Genomic DNA, 19,424 nt, shown 5'->3' on the forward strand with positions numbered 1-19,424 from the left:
ATGATGAAGGAATATTATTTTCTAAACTAAAGTTTAGTTTAAATAATATTCTACCTTTATTACTCTCAATGTTTTTAATTAAGTTAATGTTTACGCATTTTCAAATCAGTGTTTTAATCATTCACTGTTAGATCATTTTGAAGATCCCAAGATAAAGGATTAGGATTAAAACCCAGACCCTCTCTCTTTCTCCCTCACTTTTCCCTTCCTTCTCTCTCTCCTCCCTCTCCCCTTGAGCCCGACGGAAACCCCTTCCCTCTCACTCGATTCTCTTCTCCTCCAGCCCAGCACCGTCGCATGCCGTCCAGCCTCACCGCCACTGACGGCGTCTTCTCCTCATGCCGGTGAGCATCTTCCCACCACCGGTGAACCCCACGCAACCTTCTCTCTCCTCCTACGGCAGCCCCAACTAAAATGGGTTTCACCCATTATCTCCTCCTTGCGCCACCATACACGGCCACCCACGACCACCGAGCACCACCATAAGCTCCCCCTGACCTCCCCCCTCCTCCTCCCTTTGACCCGAAGTCGGTAGCCCTTTCCTCAGCTGCACGGAGCTCCTCCATACCCACGACTGAGCTCTGCCTCCCATGGCCACTGCACCACCACCAAAGGCTTCCCTTCCCACCGGCAACCTCCCTTAGCCACCCCTATGTCTAGCCAAGCCACCTAGCTCCCCCACTATCTCTCACTCTCTCATGGACTCTCCATCCACCTCACGGTTACATTCACCGTCGTAGGCCGCCTCCACCTCGTCACCATAGCTCTCCACCAGCAACCTCCTGAACTCCTCCATGGCTAGCCATGACCAGCCAAGCTCCCCCTCTATTTTCCATGCCTTGAGACACAAGACCTAAACTCCAACATGAGCCGCCGTGTCTCCGACGTGTGCCACCTCGGCACCACCATGAGACCACCACCCTAGGACCACGACCCAACCCTCCTACGCATAGATCCACACCCGTAGCCCTCTTTAAAGACCAAAACAGCCACTGTACTAGGGTTAGCCGCCACGTACGACCCTTCCGACATTATCAACCGTGACGTTCAGTGAAAAACGCACGAGTCAACCCCGAGGATGGTATGTAATACCCGGATCCAACCAAACTTTTTTTTTGATTAATTATTGATTTTGTTATTTATTTATTTTTGTTTATTTTATTTTTTCTCCCCGCATGTTTATTTTATTTTATTTTTTTCCTTTCCGTCTATATTTCTTTTTCACCGTAGTGTTCCTTTCGTCCACGACTTGCACGTACTCACGACTCTATTTTTCAGCTTTCACTCCCACACACGTCTCCCTCTTTTCTCTAGGGTTTTTCCATCGTCAATATATATATTTATACGTACCTGCATGTTAGTTTACCAAGGCTATAGCTGCCGCTAAAACTCCCACGGCAATCTCCACCCCACGCACGCACAGAAGCAGCTCCATCCTCAAAGCATCATCCACCACAAGTCGCCACCCTCCACAACCTCCATGCAGTACCGTCGCTGTCGCTACACCTCCACACCCACGGCGTTAGACCTCGTTTGCAGCCCAGTTACACGACCTCACCATCACAAAAGCCCACGCCCGTATGCGCTCAACCGAACGGAAACCACCCCCGTGTGTGTTTCCCCTGCACGACGGAAGCCTCTGGCCTTGGCCCAGCCCCTTGTGAAACCATAAGCCTCCATGCCCAGCCACACGAAGCCGCCGCCCAACGCCTCCCGTAGCCTCTGTTGCAAACCACGATATTCCCTTGTTTTTGCTCCCCGAAACAGAACCTCAGCCACCCCAAACTACCTACGCAACCCAGCCCCACGAAGACCCTTGACGCAGCACCTGAAGCAGCCGTAGCCTTCCTCTCCACCCTCGGAAATAGCCAAACAGTTGCCACCATCACCGACTTCCGTGGGAAGCGGAAACTGCTGTTGCTCTGTTTTGAAGCCATGGAGACAGAGCATCCTCGTCCAAACCGAGAGCCATGTCTAGCCTCAGTTGAGCAGCGACGTCACAGTCAACGGCAACAGATAACGCCGGAGATTAAGCCTCCACCGCCCAGTGATTTCCAGCGCCACCGTCCGAAGCCCCATGCACGCCGCATGATGCGTACAACTCTCTCTCTCTCTCTCTCAGTGTTATTCTACCGCGAGCCACTGCGAACTGCCATCTTTCACGTCGGAAACCACCGTGCCCACTGCCCAGCCATTGAGCTCACCTCTGTCGACCTCCGCCTAGCCCTTTTGGTCTGCCGCGCGCCACCTCAGGCTCACGGTGAGCTTCATTCTCTCTCTCGCGCCGAGCTCTCTCTCCGCCTCTCTCTCTCTCTTTTCTACGTAAGGTTCCTCTCTCTCTAGCTGGTCTCTCTCTCTCTCTAACCAGTGTGCTGCCGCCGCCCCCACCACCGTAAGCAACCACCCAGCTCGCCGCCTTTGTGCCCTCCATCGCTCGGTGAGTAGGGCTCCATACGAAATTAATTTGTGATTTATGAACCTTTCTGTTTTCGAAAGGGGTCCCTTTTGTGTTTTGTTTAATCCCTATAATACCCTTATATCAGACTAGTTATAGTTTAGCATGATTCGGTTTATATATATTAGTAGGTTTTGTTTTAAAATACATTATTTTTATAAAGGAATAGAGAAAGATTTGAGATTTTATTAGTGAAATTGTATAAATTTTTTAAGAAGTACATAGTATGTGCAAAATACTATTATGCAATTTAGAAATGACTTAGAGTATAATAGTGAGGGGGATTAAGTAAATATTGATGGTTTTAGAAAGGATGAAATTATGGAAATTTTAGGTTTTGTGGATTTAAAATAGGTTCTTTTAGTATTTTTAGGTTTAAATATCGAAATAAGTGGTTGATTGGAAATTTACAGGAATTACTTGATTATTTTATAGGTGACGATTGTTAATTGTTCGACATATTTGAGGAAAATTCTGAAAGGGCTAAAAAGTCCAGGTAAGCGGGGTTCCTATGCTGGGATTTATACAAGCTAATGAGACTGAGGTTGATTTTATGAAAACTTGCATAATTTGTGTTGTGTTGGGAACTTGTGAAAATAAAGATCAACCTCGGTCACTTATCTGCATTATTCATGAAATCTGTGTGAAAAAGGAAAAAATATATTCTGACATGCATTGTGTAGACATGAGCTAAATTCTGTCATGTGGTTTCTGAAATCTGAAAAAGAGCGATATTGAGAATATGAAAAGTTGTACATTTATTTGTTCTGGCTTTTGTGTTCAGCGTGTGTAAACTGTTCTGATTCTGTTTTGGTACTCTGTATTATTTTGATATAACATCTGAAAACCTTTGGCATGGTGTACTGGTTTTCGTATCTGACTCTGTCTCTGCTTTGCTCTGCTCTGCTCTGTTATGCTCTGCTCTGTTTGGGTTGGTACCAACTTCTCTGTCTCTGAGTGCACCCACTTTGGAAACAAAGTGGTTTTATTGTGGTCTTTCCTGTGTGCACACTCGGGGCTCCGAGAAGAATAAAGGAAAGATTTCACCTCTGTCTCTGCCTGGTTTGGCCACCGGGGTTAGCACAACCCTACCACGGGGGTGAAACATGGTCTCTGCTCTGTTTGATGCTCTGTTTTGATCTGATGATGATACTCAGTTTATGTTATGCCAAAGCACTAAGGGTTTTACTTGTCTTAAAACAATCGCTCTGTTACTTTTGAAAATATGTTCTGTTCTGCATGTTAACTCTGGGAAATATTTTGTTCTGCATGCTCTACTTTGTAAATGCTCATGTTTGCACGCTAGCATATGATTTCTGCTTACTGAGTTGTTGATAACTCACCCTTTATATCCATAATATTTTTTCAGATATTTTGGATACTTCAGCGGAGGTTCAAGAATAGGAAGCATGGGTAAGGCTTTGTGGGCATAGTCTATTATATATACAAAGAGGGTATTTGATATTGGAGAATTCTATGAAATAGTTTCGTTCTGTTGACTCAGTACTTTGGGAAGTTGACTTTTTATTTTGAGATTCCTTCGTAATCTTAGTTATTTATTTTGGAGTAGATGGTTTAAAACAATGAGGTATATGAGTAAATGAGGAATTGGAGTTTACATTTGTACAATGAGATATGATTTTTAAGTGTTAAGAGGTAACTCTCCGACCCATCCGGGACCGGGGCGTTACATGGTATAACCCTCTATCCCTTGTTATTTATGTTAGTTAGTTGGTTAGGTTGTGGACTATGTTGTTAGTAATTATGATGTGCCATGCAGTGAAGTGTTGGGCGTATTTATGTTGTATGATGTGTAGTGTTGTGGACTGTGCTGAGAAGTGTGGTTGTAAAGTATGTGTTGTAGTTATGATGTGGCGTCGTGTGGATTGAGAAGAGAGTACACGTAAAGTGTACTCTTGTGGCATAGTGTTGGATATGGAGAGTATATGTAAAATAAACCCTCCTGGCGTAAGGTGGAATGGGAAGAGTACATATGGAGTGTACTCTGTGAGGCGTAGCGTGTGTGAAGGAAGTACATATGGAGTGTACTCCATGTGGTGGAGTGATGCACCATATGATGATGGGTTGTAGCGTGTATTGAGGGAGTACACGTGGAACATACTCCATGAGGCGCAGCGATTCATCGTGTGTGTCGCAAAGATAAAGATGGTTGTGTGGTTGATGGGCGTAGAGCATGGTGAGTAGTGTCGGGAACTATGGAACAGTGTTCCGAAGTAACTGTGATGTGTGAAGCGGCAGAACAAGTGTAAGAGTGCACAACAGAAGCATGACTGAGAAATGTCATTAAGTGACATAGTTACTGGTAGTCGTGCTTGTGATGGGTGAGGAGTTAGTATAGGAATGGCGTAGCAGGAACGTGACGACATGTCACAATGTGACAAGAGTACTTGAAGGACCGTACTCATGATGAGTTAGGAGTTGGCATAGAAATGACGTAGGGGGATGTCAGGTGACGTGACACGGTCACAGTGTAGCTTGGGAGTAGTCACGAGCTATATGACGTGACGTAAGTCATAGTTGTGAATGGAGTCACGGCAGCAACTGGTTCGTGGTGGGTTTCAAAGTGCCTTGCGACTTGCTGCGGAGAAGATAGAAAAAATAAAGGTAGGGAGCATCGATCTACAAGGAAAAGTGTATTTTTGGCATCGAAGAAGTGCACGGGAAAGGGTGGTTACGTGCATGGGGGCAGCGGTTACCATGCAACTGCCATGCTTGATGCGGGTAACTTCTTGTACGTGGGCACAAACGGATGAGTGAGAAGAGAAACGGTTGGGAGAAAAATAAATAAATATTAAATATTAAATAAAAATATTGAATACGAGCTTCGTGCTAGGCCCGGGTGTTACACACGCCGTCGTATTATCCCTCTTCAAGAATTGACCAAAGCCTCCACCAATACTTTTCAATATCGATTCAAGAAGAAAATTAGGCAATAACCCAGGCAATGTAATCCATATAGGAACCCAAGGCAAATCCTCTTCCTTAATAAAAATCCAATGTCCAATGCACGACTCTATAAGGAACCCCCCTCTATATCAAAATTTCCTCGAGCCATCACGCTAATAAAATCCTCCTCATTCGCAATCCGAACAAGAACATTTCGCAGATTGCGTCGCTGCCCAACCACTGGAAAAGAACGCATTCCCCATCTATTTTTAATAAACCCACATACATGGTCCAGCGACGGCCTTCTACGTAAAAATTTAAGAACCATTGAAAATCTGAAAGGCTTCGTCGATTGCTTTATTTCAGACTTGGAAAACAGAAAATGCATCTCCTCCTCAATGAATTTTGGATCCTGAAAAGGAAGCTCCACTTCATGAAGCATCTGTAGCCTCGCAGCCACCACCTCTGCAAAAGCACCAGACGAACGACCATCAGGCTTTTGAAGCGAAACTTTCACAAAATTCCAAACAAAACCAGCACCCACGCCCTGCCCCATCATCCCAGACTAAGGCCCAAACGTAGGGCCGGCGGCTAGCGCCATCATCATCCCTAATCGCTTCTCCAAAGTAGAGAGAAAAATAAGACTCCCTCCACGTCAGCAAATTTTAGCCCTTCTATAATTTCTCTTAACAAACCAATTGCTGAACTAAATACTTTTCCAGATAAATGAAGATGATTGACCCTGTTTTTTCTTCCAATATATTAGTGTGCCTAAAATATTTAATTCAAAACTCGAGCTACCCATGAGTCAGGTTGTTGTAAAAGTTTCCAGCACTGTTTGGCAAGCAAAGCCGAGTTGAAATGTTTTATATCTCGAAAGCCAAGTCCAGTAACCCCCCAGATTTTGATATCCCTATCTAACTCCTACTTCTCCAATGAATACCTCTTTCCCTGGCCTCCAAAACTTCGCTATTATGACTGAAATATCCTGACACAATTTTCTTGGCAATTTGAAACCTGGCTTACAATTGATTGGTTAATTTTGTTCATATTCTCTACTTTTTCTTCGTTTGCTTAAAGGCGTAGGAAATTAGCATAATATTGACACTTCTTTCTGCTAAAATAAAAATATATATTGACACTTCTTAATTAAAACAGTACAATTACATGACACTTCTAGCTAATTGGATTAATTTAATTCGAGAAAATTACATTTCATACCTCCGAATTGACTACCCCTTATTGCAATATACACCATATATAAATTACGAGTAATACTAGGTATAAACTCAAAATAGACAAATCTCGTATAAGTCTTTTATAATTATAAAAAAGTAGATTCTACTAATAAAGAATAATTTTTTAAAATTTTTAAGATTGAGTATATTTTTTTACAAAAACTTACGTGAATCTTGTATATTTGAAATTTATACAAATCATTTCTCATAAATTACTACGTACGTACCTAGCTAGAAATTACCCTTAAGATTATATATATAACATATTTTATTTTTATCGATCTTAATACTCAATCGGATATTACTCGAGTGTGGATTAAATTGTTAAATCTTGGTAATTTGGGGTATCAATTGCCAGTTTTAATCATTTAAGGTGCATATTAAAAAAAAAAAAAAAGTGGTAGCGTGTAGGTGTAAAATAAAGTTTTTACATATATTTATGAAGACAAATTACAATATGATGAAATAGCTACGAATATAAAGAGATTATATAAAAATAGACTCATAAACTTATTTTTTATAAATTCTTTTTGTTATTAAAAGATTTCTCTATTATCTTTTATTTTCACCATCTTTTAGTTCCCAGATAGCGAGCTAGGCAGTGGAAGCATCAGTACTGGTGTGAATTGAAACCAAGGAGGCATAAAAGCCATCCTTGTTTTTAATCAAAGTCTCATGTCTCCCTTTCTCTACAATAACTCCATTTTTAAAAACTGCGATTACATCGGCATTCTTGATTGTGGATAATCGATGAGCCACCACCACCGTTGTCCGGTTAACCCTAACTTTATCTAATGCATTTTGAACCACTCCTTCCGACACGGCATCTAGTGCACTGGTAGCCTCATCTAACAGTAATATCTTCGGACTTTTGATCATGGCTCGTGCAATGGCTACTCGTTGCTTCTGCCCACCGGACAACTGGACTCCACGTTCTCCTACTATGGTATCATAACCCTTCATTTTGGAAGCCAAGAAGGAAATCATATTAGGGTATGATAACGTTAAAAATATAAAATAAATCATAAAATCTATATCCTCTCGTCATCTTATTTTTTAGAATAAATAGCGATTTCATGTGATATCAGAGTTAAGATTAAAAAAAAAAAACAAACAGAAGCAGCAGCTATATTTGGGGCCATTTGAAACCGCCGCAAATATTTTTATTGCAAAAAACTAAATAATAAAAGACCAAAGGTCTGTTTGGGATTGCAAGTGTTCTTATACCTTCTTCTCAGATCGACGACTTAACTATTATTCACAAACTATTCACTATTACTTCATTACTATTCACAAATGATATGAGATACTGTTTCCATCCAAATAGAGCCTAAGGATCCTTATCATATAAAACAAATAATAAATTTTATACCTCTTTCTCATAGTTTTTGAAATAAATGGTGTTTTCACAGATAAATTTAAAGAAATGCACTGCTTTGTTTGTCTTGATTACCTTTTGCAAGCCACTAATGAAGCTATGAGCATTTGCCAACTCTGCCATGTCTATAATTTCTGTCTCTGTTGCATTTCCTTCTTCCTTTCCATATGCAATGTTGGCACGAATAGTGTCATTGAACAAAACTGGTTCTTGACTCACGAGACCCATTTGCTGCCTCAGCCACTTCACTTGAAACTTCTGAATTTCAATTCCATCAAGTTTAATATGACCAGAATCAGGTTCATAAAACCTTTGCAGCAATGAGATGACTGTGGATTTCCCACTCCCACTTTCTCCAACCAAGGCAACTGTCTGAGAAAAAAAAAAAAATTAGTACCAATGTGAACAACTTGTTCGAGTCTTTTGTGCTAGTTGTTGAAAACACCAAAAGTACTGAGCCTTACGAACCTTGTTAGAATGGATAGTCAAGCTGAGGTCATGGAAAATCTGAACATCTGGCCTGCATGGATACTTAAAGCTTACATGACGAAACTCAATTCCTCCTTTGAAATTGTCTAAGGTTATACCAGACTCATCACTTGCATCTATCTTCGATTGCTGGTCTATTATTGCAAATATGGAAGAAACAACATTCTTGGCTTTGCCAGTATCTGGACCCATGGAACTTGTTTGAGAAACTCCCGTGGCTGCCATGGTCAAAGCAAAGAAAACCTGAAAACAAAGCATCCACCATTATTTAACTTAACAAGGTCTCAAGAGTTCATGCCCTTGTTTGATTTCTTGTATTACTGTTCAAATCATTGGAAAGCCTGTTAAAAGCAGAGAAGGAATTCATACTTGGAAAACATCTGAGGATGTTGCTTTCCCTGCCTCAACCAGTTGAGCTCCTGCATAGAAAAAGGTAGCATAGGCAAGAAACAACAAGCCAAAAGATGTCCCATATCCTGTTCCAGTGATCAAGCCTTGCTTTATCCCTGCCTTCCTTGGGCCTTCACATTTGCTTCTGTATAGATTCATCACCTTCTCTTCAGCACAGAAAGAAGCAACAGTTCTTATACTCCCAACTGCATCATTGGCAACTTGGCTTGCTTCCACATACATCATCTTCAACCATACAATTGAGATTTTGAGGGATCAATTTTCCCAATAATAAACTTAAAGAGTGATGAAAAATCAGATATATATATATATACATATATATATATATATATATATACTCAAGAGTATTATTTATTTATTTAAAATCTCAATTGTATACAAAAAATTGATTTAAGAAAGAGAAATGCTTTGCATCTGCATTGAATCTTTTCATCTCTGTAGTCACCAAAACAAAAAGAGATAAAAAGGAGATGATTAGTTTTAGAGCAGACCTTTGCATCTGCACTGAATCCTTTCATGAACTTTAATTGAGCATATGCATTGATACCAATCAGAGGAATCAATGCAAGGATAATCATTGCCAACTGCCAACTTCCAACAAATGCAATGACTAAACCTGCAACTGCTGAAGCAACAACATCAAGAATCTGACCAAGTGAATCTCCAACAAGAGCTCGCACTCTAGCAGCATCTGCTGAAAGCCTAGCACCAATCGAGCCACATGAGTGCTCAGGCTTATCAAACCAACCAACCTCCATGTGAACCAACTTCTCAAAACACATCAATCTAACACGTTGAATTAACTTGCAACCGGCCACAGAAAAAAGGTATGCTCGTGCTGGAATTGCAAGAAACGATACCACACCAAGGATCACAAATATTATTGACCAAAAATTTGTGTCCTTTCTCAGTTTATGCGGTGGTTCGTAAAAGGATTTGATTACCTTGGAGAGCAGCATACCAAATATAGGAAATAATGTGCCATTTAGGATTGCAGCCATAGCCCCAAGAAGAAGAATAGGAATCTCTGGCTTGTTGAGGTAGGCAAGGCGGCGGATTGAGACCTTTGGAAACTTTTCTTCTGGTTCTGTCCACTTATCATCAGGGATGAGGACTTCTATGGGCAATCCAAAGGCTGAGAATGAACGGCGGCTGCAACTATTAACAGATGATCCCTGACTTATAGATCTTAGGTGTGACATTCTTTGACTGTATCTCAGACTTGAGTGTCTAGAAGATTCAGCAGTAATTTCTGATCTGTTTTGATCGTCAGATGCCTGTTCCGACTCTTTGTTTACTTCTTTCAAGTGTATGAGTTGTGAGTATGCTCCATTAGGATTGTTGATTAGTTCCGAGTGTGATCCTGAGAAATTAACCAATACGTTTTTTGGTTGATGTATATGTCTCTCTCCCATTGTGGCATAATCCAAGTTCCCAGAGATTATCAGGAAATGATACAATGATGTAGGTATTTTCAAGAAATATTTAGTGGCAGAAAGTGATACATTACAGTACAACAAGAAAATTTCTTTTTCCTTCTCCAAATTGTAGCCTTCAAATGGTTCAAGAAGTTACTGATTTGTATACATTTTTGTGGGCATTTATTGTTTAGGACTTCAGAATTCAAACTTGTCTATAGAGTTCAAAGCAATGTCGTTGGAAAGATGACAAATTTAGGCAATGAAAAAACACTGAACACAGTCAAATTAACAGATAATTGGCTCAATGTGAATAAGCAAATGCATAGAGTCAGCTATGCTGTAGCATACCCTTTTCAACTATCTTTCCTTGTCGAATGACTGCAATCATATCAGCATTTCTGACTGTACTTAAACGATGGGCAACAATAACGGTAGTTCGGTTGACCATGATCCTGTCCAATGCCTCCTGCACAATTCTCTCAGATTCTGCATCAAGTGCACTTGTAGCTTCATCCAGAAGTAAAATTCGAGGGTCTTTTAGAATTGCTCTTGCAATGGCAATTCTTTGCTTCTGACCACCAGATAGCTGCATTCCATGCCCACCAACCACGGTATCTAGTCCCTGGATTGAAAAATTCCAAGTTAGTAATTTAAATGTACAATTTCTATGGTTACGAGGAGGAATATTACAATCATGTCTAAAGTTCCAGTGGAGGCTAAAACTCAAAAAACCTGAGGCAATTTATCAATAAATTTAGCAGCATTTGCAAGTTCAGTGGCAACTCTTATCTCTTCAAAGGTTGTACCATCCTTTCCATATGCAATATTATCCTTAATGCTGGATGCAAACAACACAGGTTCTTGGCTAACAAGACCAATTTTCTGCCTAATCCATTTAAGATGGAAATCTTTGAGGTTAATCCCATCTATCAGAACTTCTCCAGCCTGTGGATCATAGAATCTCTCTATTAGACTTATCACTGTTGACTTCCCACTTCCACTTTGTCCAACCAAAGCTGAAGTTGTGCCTCTATTGATATAAAGAGAGAATCCACTGAATATTTGCTCGTTGGGTCTGGCTGGATAACTAAAAAAGACATCTCTCAACTCAATATCTCCATGAATATCATCCAAAATCTTTCCCTTTGTGCTATACGTATCTATCTTTGGCTTCCTCTCAATAGTCTTAAACATCTTATATGCAGCAGCTTTACCGGCAACGAAGGCATTCATGCAGGGAGATGCCTCGCCTAGGGACCTGAAACATCCACATGGTAGCAAAAGGCAAGAAATGAAAAATGAAATAAACAAAATACGTTTATATAAATACATCTTTTAGAGAGTATTGGGAGCTAAAGAATATTCAAAGTGCACCCAGCTTACGCAGATCCAGTCAACACAGCCGTAATCACATTCAGCACATCACCCCCATTGTATCCTTTATTCAGTATCAATTTTGATCCAAACCATACTGCCATAGCAAAGCTGCCAAATACTACTAACTTAAAGGCTGCAAAACCTAACCCCGAAACCAAGCCTTCATGAACACCAGCTTTGTAATCTGTCATCAGGAACCTTTTATAGTTCATTACAGCTTGTTTCTCCCCAGTAAATGATGCCACCTACACAAGAACCAAATGGTGGATATCAGTAATTTGCTAGAAAATAACTGCAATTTCAACTGAATTTTACTGAGAGATAAAGTTGAAAATCCCCAGGGATGCATATATATATATATAGTTCCAACAACATGACATACTGTCCTGATTGAACTGATTGTTTGTTCAACCACATTCGCTGCATTTGAATAAGCAGCTTGTCCACGGGAAGCTGTCTTAGCCATCACAATTGACATAAGACCACCAGATGCCACAAGAAGAGGAAATGAAGCCAACATGACAAGGGTAAGAAGCCAGCCTTTGGAAAATGCCACAACAAAACCTCCAATGAATGTTGATATCAGCTGCAGAAATTTCCCAACCTGCACATGCAAAAAACTCACGCTGTTTTTCTGTCCAGTTGTGAATTTTGATGTACAAAGACAGCAGTATAGTACCTTCTCACCCATCGCATCTTGTATGAGAACAGTGTCACCAGACATCCTCTCAACCACCTCTCCAGTGTTCGTTTCTTTATCGAAAAAAGCCACATCTTGTCTCAAAATAGCCTTCAAGTACAAACCCCGTATTCTCGCAGCTTGTCTCTCCCCTGTGATCATCCAGCAAGCCACCTCTGACAAGAACAAGACAACTTACTCATTTTTCAGTACCACCTGATTGATGGACTTTTTTAGTGTTCATTAATTTTCTTGTAATATTTTGTTATATATGGAATCTACTTACGGATGAATCCTGCGGCACCAACCCCAATACCCAGGTAGACTACTTTTAGACAGACCTAAAACATTACCAGGAAACTAATCAATGTCATCTTCATCTGATCAACAAATAATTAGCATATTGGAAACAAAGAGTGTTCAAATGCATTAATTCTTCTAAAAACAAGATTAATTAATTTCAACAGAAGCGCTAGACAAGTTTTACTGCTAGAGATCATGGCATATTTCAGACTTTCATCAGAAAAAGTAGTGAAAAACAAAGTGAACGTTCAGCTACACTTTCCAGTGACAGATTGGAATTGAACTCGGGGAGCGTAGTTTTTACCTTGGAAACTAAAGGAACAATGTCTGTACTACTTCCCAAACTATTAATCATTTCCCCGAAGAATACTGTTATAAGGGGCAGACCTGAGCCATTTCCAATGGCACCCATTGTACCAGCAATCATCAGGAAAACATCAGTGGAATCTGCAAACGAGAAAAGCTTAAGAAATGGAACAGTTTTGGAATTCTGATCTCCTCCAGTACTCTTCTCGAAGTCTTCTCGATCACCGATCACGTTCGGGCTATTATTCTCAGCTTTTTCTACGTTGTTTTTTAGTTCAGCGCCCTCCTGCGTGGTTGTTGTTCCGACGTTCAAGCCATTTTCCATCTCCATTTACACCGTCCACTACAATAGCACCTTCACGACACAATTTACTACTTCAAAAATGGGGACTAACAGAATCATGGATTATAATGACAAACAGAGAGGCAGCGAAAGAAAATAACGAGTTGTATACATGGTTTTCGTTTGTCAGAGTGAGTTATAACTTATAAGCAAAAACATACCCGCAAGTTTCAATTTTCAGTCGAATAGATCGCTCAAGACGGGAAAGTCTAGCTCACTTAAGTCACAAGAACAATAGAACAAGTAACAAGGGGAGAGAGACAGAGACAGAAATAGAGAGATATGCGGTATGTCAATTGGTGGTCATGAAACATAAATGAAAAGAAAAAGGAAAAAGAATGAAACTTCAGAGCCCAAGTGATAAAGATTCTTTCAATGGAAGCCTGCACAATAGAAAATATTCCAACGAAAACATCTGATCTGAGTCATTCCTCTAAGGGTGTAAGAAAACTGAAGGGTCATATGCTGAAAATGGAGGACCTTTTAGGTGGGTGTAGTCAGGGAATGTAGAGCAGAAGTAATCTGTTGTTTCAATGCTAGTGAACCATGATCAATACCGCACCAAGACTGCAAAGGAGAAGCTGATGCAAAATATAACAGTTGCTATTTACTCAAAAAATTCGGTTGGGAAATTCCTCGCTCAAAGAACCATTCGTGTTTGTGAGTGCCATGGCAGTTAGTCTCCACTCCACAGCAGATTGCTTTCTGCTTAGTATCACCAAGTTGATGAAATTTCAACTGGAAAATGCCATGCTTAGTTTTTTCCAAAAAAAAAAAAAAAGTGTAACCAGGTCGTCTGGCTATGGTGTTTGATCCTCATGAAACTCCTGGCAATATTGCATAGTATTAACAATCAAGAAAGACGTACGAAATGAGCTTATGTTGAGAAAGACTTATAATTCACCTAAGGCTCGAAAGGAAACATAAAACCACCAGATGGCTCGATATGATCAGGTTCCCAGGTGCAGAATTTCATGCACGTCGTGGATGCAGTAGTACGTGTTGTTTGAACTACTACATACGGCCAGCGCATGCATTATATACACTTTTTAAGGGATTCATGCTATAGTTTGAACCCCAAACTATTGTGTATTTAGGATCGAGATCGAGTTAAGGGATGCCCTCGTATCCACATGAGTAATAGTAGTTCTAAATATAATCAGCGGACAATCAATATTATTGATCACGCGCGGATATGATGACAGTAGCCGGCAGGGCAATGATCGATGACAGAGACCAGTACTGGTCGTGAAAATATAATAAATAAATAGCAACTCCCAACCGCTGTTACCTAGCCGGCACGGCAATGATGACAGAGCCCAGTGATAGTGAGCAGATTATAAATGCCAACTCCCAACCGCTGCATATACGTTGCGGTAGTGTTCCGATAAGGATGATCAGCTGCGAAAACCTGCCAAATCATTATATACTATGATCAAATGATGATCTCCGGTCCCTTTGTGCGTATCATTTGCCTATTCATGTCCATTGATACACTTATAATTATTTTTATAATTTTTATATAGAATAATTATAAAATATTTTTATTTTTATAAATTATTTTGCAAAAGTATTTCATATTTAAAATACGATGATACAATCGTACAGAGACTAGACATTTATAAATTAAAACAATTACATATGAATCATTTTCTTATATTAAATATGAGTTATTCTAATAGCGGGAGCCTCAACGGAAACTTTCAGCAGTGTGAATAGCACCGTCCTATATATAATTAATAATAAATCTTCACAATTTCTTTATACTCTACACTCTATATATTTTTTTTAATTTTTTTATATTTTTTATTAAATATTTATTATATAAATAATGAATAGAAAATTTGAAATAATTTTAAAAAAATAAACTCAAAAAAATTCTAAAAAAAATATTAAAAAATTTAAAAATTTAAAAAAATATATAGTATAAAGTATGGTGGAAGTTGTGTAGTAAAACTCTATAATTAATTATCTCCGGCCACTATGTGCGTGCGTCGATATCGATATCTGATCTTTTATCTTCTCGAAAGTGCACGACGTCGTGCGTCCCTGCCGATCTAGATTTCCCTGCTCTGATCATGTTGATCATTTGCCTATTCATGTCCAATGATACACTTATAATTACTTTTATAATTTTTTATATAAAAATAATTTACACACAATATTTTTTATAATACTTTACACAACTATATTTTAAATAAGGGATATTTTTATAAAATATTTTATAAAAATAATATAATTTTATAAAAATATCCTCATTTTATAATATTGTTGTGTAATGTGTTGTATAATATTTTGTGTATATCATTACTCTTTTTTATATAGAGTAATTATAAATTATTATTATTTTTATAAATTATTTTGCAAAAGTATTTCATATGAGTATGATGTGGCACATTTATCACCATTAAATGATTATTTATTGCATATTTATTTATCATCTAATAGTGATGAATGTGCCACATACTACTTAGTATGATCAAAATAAGATGAGAGTGTGATGTATAACATTACTCTATTTAAAATATGATGGTACAGAGAAGAGTTATTTATAAATTAAAAGAATTATATATGTATCATTTTCTTATATTATATATGAGTTATTCTATTCTCAAGTCGATCGGTGTGCATAACACATCATTCACATCACTTAAATGATAAGATTTGATTTGTAAGATTTAAGATTCAAAATTCAAAATTTATCTTTAAAATTAAATTATGTCACGTAAACAATATGTGATGTAGAGGCTTTAAAATGGCAATACTCGATATAAATTATAGTGCTGATCATCTCCTTTTTGTTTTTGGAGACTATGGAATCCAATGAGTTGTGCAACAAGTGCTAGATGTACCTACACAATAATATATATATATATATATATATATATTTATATATATGTATGTGTGTGTGTGTACGTATGTGATTTATAACTTATTTTATGTGTCTTTCTCTTCCACTTGAGACACTCAAATCCATATCAATACTTCAAAGATGGTTGCTAGAGATATAAAGGAATCCCACAAAGGGATTCCACACACTAATATGGCGCACTACTAGTGTGTCACGTCTTTTCTTCTTCTTCTTCTTCTTTTCTCCCCCTCTTCCTGTGGCTCTTCCTCCCCTTTCCCTCGTCAGCAATGTCTGGCCCCCTAAGGTGGTTCCCGACCACCCCAGCCAACGGGCAAAGGCCACTGGTCACGCAAGTCGTGATCACCCCGCCCACGACACAGTGCACAAAATGTGCACGACAAGCTCACAGCACTGTCATGAGTTCCCATGTCCCCACCGACAGTGTTGCTTGGTTCTGTCCACCCTAAGGAGGTCCCCGACCACCATGACGGGCACAAAGAGGGGGGAGAAAGAGGGAGGAAAGAGGGTAGAGAGAAAAAAGGGAGGGGGAGATCAGTATGCCAAAATCAGTGTGTGGGATCTTTTTTTTTTTTTTCTTGTATCATGGATATGGTAGCTAGTGGCTGTTACAAACATTAATGGATGTGCAGGCAGTCGGTAAAAATCATTGTGTGGCTCTACAGCCACCGCTCCCAGTCCCGTTGGAGCCACCGATAGTGTAAAATATTGTTGTGTTTTTTTATTTTATTTTTTTATACATGTATTTTTTTAACACTATAAAATATTTTTAAAAAATATTATAATATCATTAAAAAATATTTACTTATATAATCACTAAGTAAAAAATAAGTAAAAAATAATTAAAAAAATTAAAAAATATATATAGCGAGACCGGGAGCGGTGAGAGTAGCTTTACTCAATGTCATTATACTCTTTAAATATTGTAAGTTTCAAGTCCATTAGCAAAACTAATGTATGGTTTCAATCGATTAAACGAATTAAGAGAAGCAAAAAGAGATCAACGTGGTGATCTTCTTGTCTCAAGAAAAACTTCTCAATCACAGATCATGATAATGTGATCCCCGATCTCTTATTTGCCGGTATGGGGTTCGCCGGTATCTCCCATACATGTGGGGTTCGTTTAATTCAAGACATGATAAAGAAGTCAAACTTTATAATTATTTGATCTGAAGGTGTAATATCCCATAATTTCATCAATATGGCTCCATAACTTGTTTTGTAGAGAATAGAAAGGCCGGAACTTCCATAGATCAGCCAGCGACAGAGACTTGAATACCAAAGCTAGCTAGCTGGGAATTAAATTGAGGTACCGGCCGGCCTACATTATATAGTAATGAAGGATGGGCAATTAATATATAGGGCGTGCATGCATGGACACGTACTAGTTGATCTCCACATGAGAACCGTGTACATGTGTGAATGAATACTACTACTGCTGTAATTATGAAGCATGATCATGAGGAACTGATCTGCAGGCAGGCAGGCCAGTGATATTCATAATATTAATGACGGATGGGTGCATGGGTTTCTTCACAGAGTCCGTACTCATCACATCATGTATATAAGTTGTCTGGCCTAATCCTAGTTAAAGTTTTGAAATTTATTTCCTACCCACCTCCCCTCTCTTCCTCTTCATATAAATTTGGAAAAATCCTTAGCTATATTAGTCTCTTCAAAATTAATCGAGCTCAGAGTACACGTAATATCTCTTTTTCTTTTCTCTTGCTTTTTGTTGGACTAGATGATCCCTGCGAGATGAATCTAGTTGGAGAATTTACAGATTCTGTGTGGAGATGAACGTACGGGACATTTTGAGAATATTTATGTTTCGATTCAGAGATGAGTTGAGATGGTTTTCAATGAGTTGAATAAAATATTGTTAGAATATTATTTTTTAATATTATTATTATTTTGAAATTTGAAAAAGTTGAATTGTTTATTATATTTTGTGTGAGAATTTAAGAAAGTTGTAATGATGAGATGAGATGAGTTTCCAATCCAAATCGGGGCTTAATCTGTAGTAATGATGTTTTTGTCATTTGATTTTTATCTTTTCTCAATTGTAATATGTTATCTTATTGCAAATATTGAGCACTGATGTTTTGTATGAAAAAAAAAAAAAAAAAAGCACCTGGCACCCGGGTTGTAATCTCGAGTTCCGGATTTAAAACTCAAAATTCAGACTGAGTGTACCCAAGTTCTGGCTATGATTTGTTTCAGGCTAGAACCCAGAACCAGAATCCAATTTTTCGGATTCCGGACCGGGCCAAGAAAAAATCTGGCATGAATGAACAGTCCTAGATCTCTCACAAGTTCAATCCAAAATACATAACACATTATTTACATACATAGATATGAGAGAGAAATTACCAAAAGAAGCTCATGCATTTGGAGCTCTTGGGTGAAATACCACCAGGGAGGCATAATATCCACCCTTGACATTAATCAAGGTTTCATGCTTTCCTTTCTCCACAATTACTCCATTTTTAACAATTGCAATTAGATCGGCATTCTTTATTGTGGAAAATCGATGAGCGACAACAACAGTGGTCCGGTTAACCATGACTTGATCAAGTTCATCTTGAACAATTTTCTCGGACTCAGCATCTACTGCACTAGTAACTGTTGTGAAAAAAGATGACAATAAAGTAAAAGTAAACAAGGGAAAAACAAGCAATCAAGAACACGACACACAATATACATAGTTTGGCAAATTGCCTACATCCACAGAGCTGCAAAAATCTTATTAACTAGATGAGATTACAATCACTCAATCTCAACTCACACTCTTTAGGTCTTTTTGCTCTCTAACACAATATGCACTCACTAGACAATTGTTCTCTCTCAAAATATGCTTGAGACCGTCCAACACAAGTCTAATATGATATATTTATAGTGAGTGGCGCTGGAAATCTAATTTGGCAAAAATTGCATACTTCGCTCGAGCTAAATGTCGAGTGCGACTCGAGCGAACAACCAAATGAACATTAGCTCGAGCAGAGTGTCGTGAACACTAGGGTTTGTGTCTCGCCCGAGCGGAGTGTCGAGCGGGACTCGAGCAAACTCTCGGACTTGATCTTCGCTCGAGCCAACTTTTAGCAAATACATTTTTCAGCTCCAAAACCAGTCTCCACATATACCCCAACAATCTCCCACTTGAAAACTAGATCTCCTTTTGCCAGCCACTGTTTCCAACCAAACCCTATCATCTCTGCAGCTCATAGCTCTCGTCTTCAAGTTAGAAG

The 19,424-nt window shown here is 38.9% G+C and overlaps 1 protein-coding gene across 3 annotated transcripts; it reads right to left on the bottom strand.

Moving 5' to 3' along the window:
- Positions 1-7,118: 7,118 nt before the first annotated feature.
- On the bottom strand, positions 7,119-14,423 carry LOC118343757 (ABC transporter B family member 4-like). Of its 3 annotated transcripts, XM_035693362.1 has the most exons (14): positions 14,212-14,423; positions 13,469-14,134; positions 12,963-13,319; positions 12,642-12,696; positions 12,356-12,531; positions 12,059-12,280; positions 11,683-11,921; positions 11,032-11,557; positions 10,648-10,921; positions 9,370-10,241; positions 8,837-9,103; positions 8,447-8,710; positions 8,054-8,350; positions 7,119-7,557 (listed from the first exon to the last, which is right to left on the bottom strand). In XM_035693362.1, exons 3-14 carry the CDS (start codon positions 13,293-13,295, stop codon positions 7,195-7,197), a joined length of 3,888 nt encoding a protein of 1,295 aa, XP_035549255.1. In that variant the 5' UTR covers positions 13,296-13,319; positions 13,469-14,134; positions 14,212-14,423; the 3' UTR covers positions 7,119-7,194. The 3 variants fall into 3 exon arrangements, with proteins under 3 accessions (XP_035549255.1, XP_035549254.1, XP_035549256.1); XM_035693361.1 differs by lacking the exon at positions 13,469-14,134; XM_035693363.1 differs by lacking the exons at positions 7,119-7,557; positions 13,469-14,134 and having other exon boundaries at positions 8,123-8,346.
- Between the last annotated feature and the right edge of the window lie 5,001 nt (positions 14,424-19,424).

This window comes from Juglans regia, chromosome 8 (genome assembly GCF_001411555.2).
Source record: "Juglans regia cultivar Chandler chromosome 8, Walnut 2.0, whole genome shotgun sequence".
Classification (NCBI taxonomy): Eukaryota; Viridiplantae; Streptophyta; class Magnoliopsida; order Fagales; family Juglandaceae; genus Juglans; species Juglans regia.

Coding starts and splice junctions, on each gene's coding strand:
- LOC118343757 (XM_035693361.1), bottom strand. CDS start 13,295: ATGGAGATGGAAAATGGCTTGAACGTCGGAACAACAACCACGCAGGAG. Junction 10,922..11,031: donor TTATTGATAAATTGCCTCAG/GTTTTTTGAGTT, acceptor TTTTCAATCCAG/GGACTAGATACCGTGGTTGG. Junction 8,711..8,836: donor CATCCTCAGATGTTTTCCAA/GTATGAATTCCT, acceptor CTTTGTTTTCAG/GTTTTCTTTGCTTTGACCAT.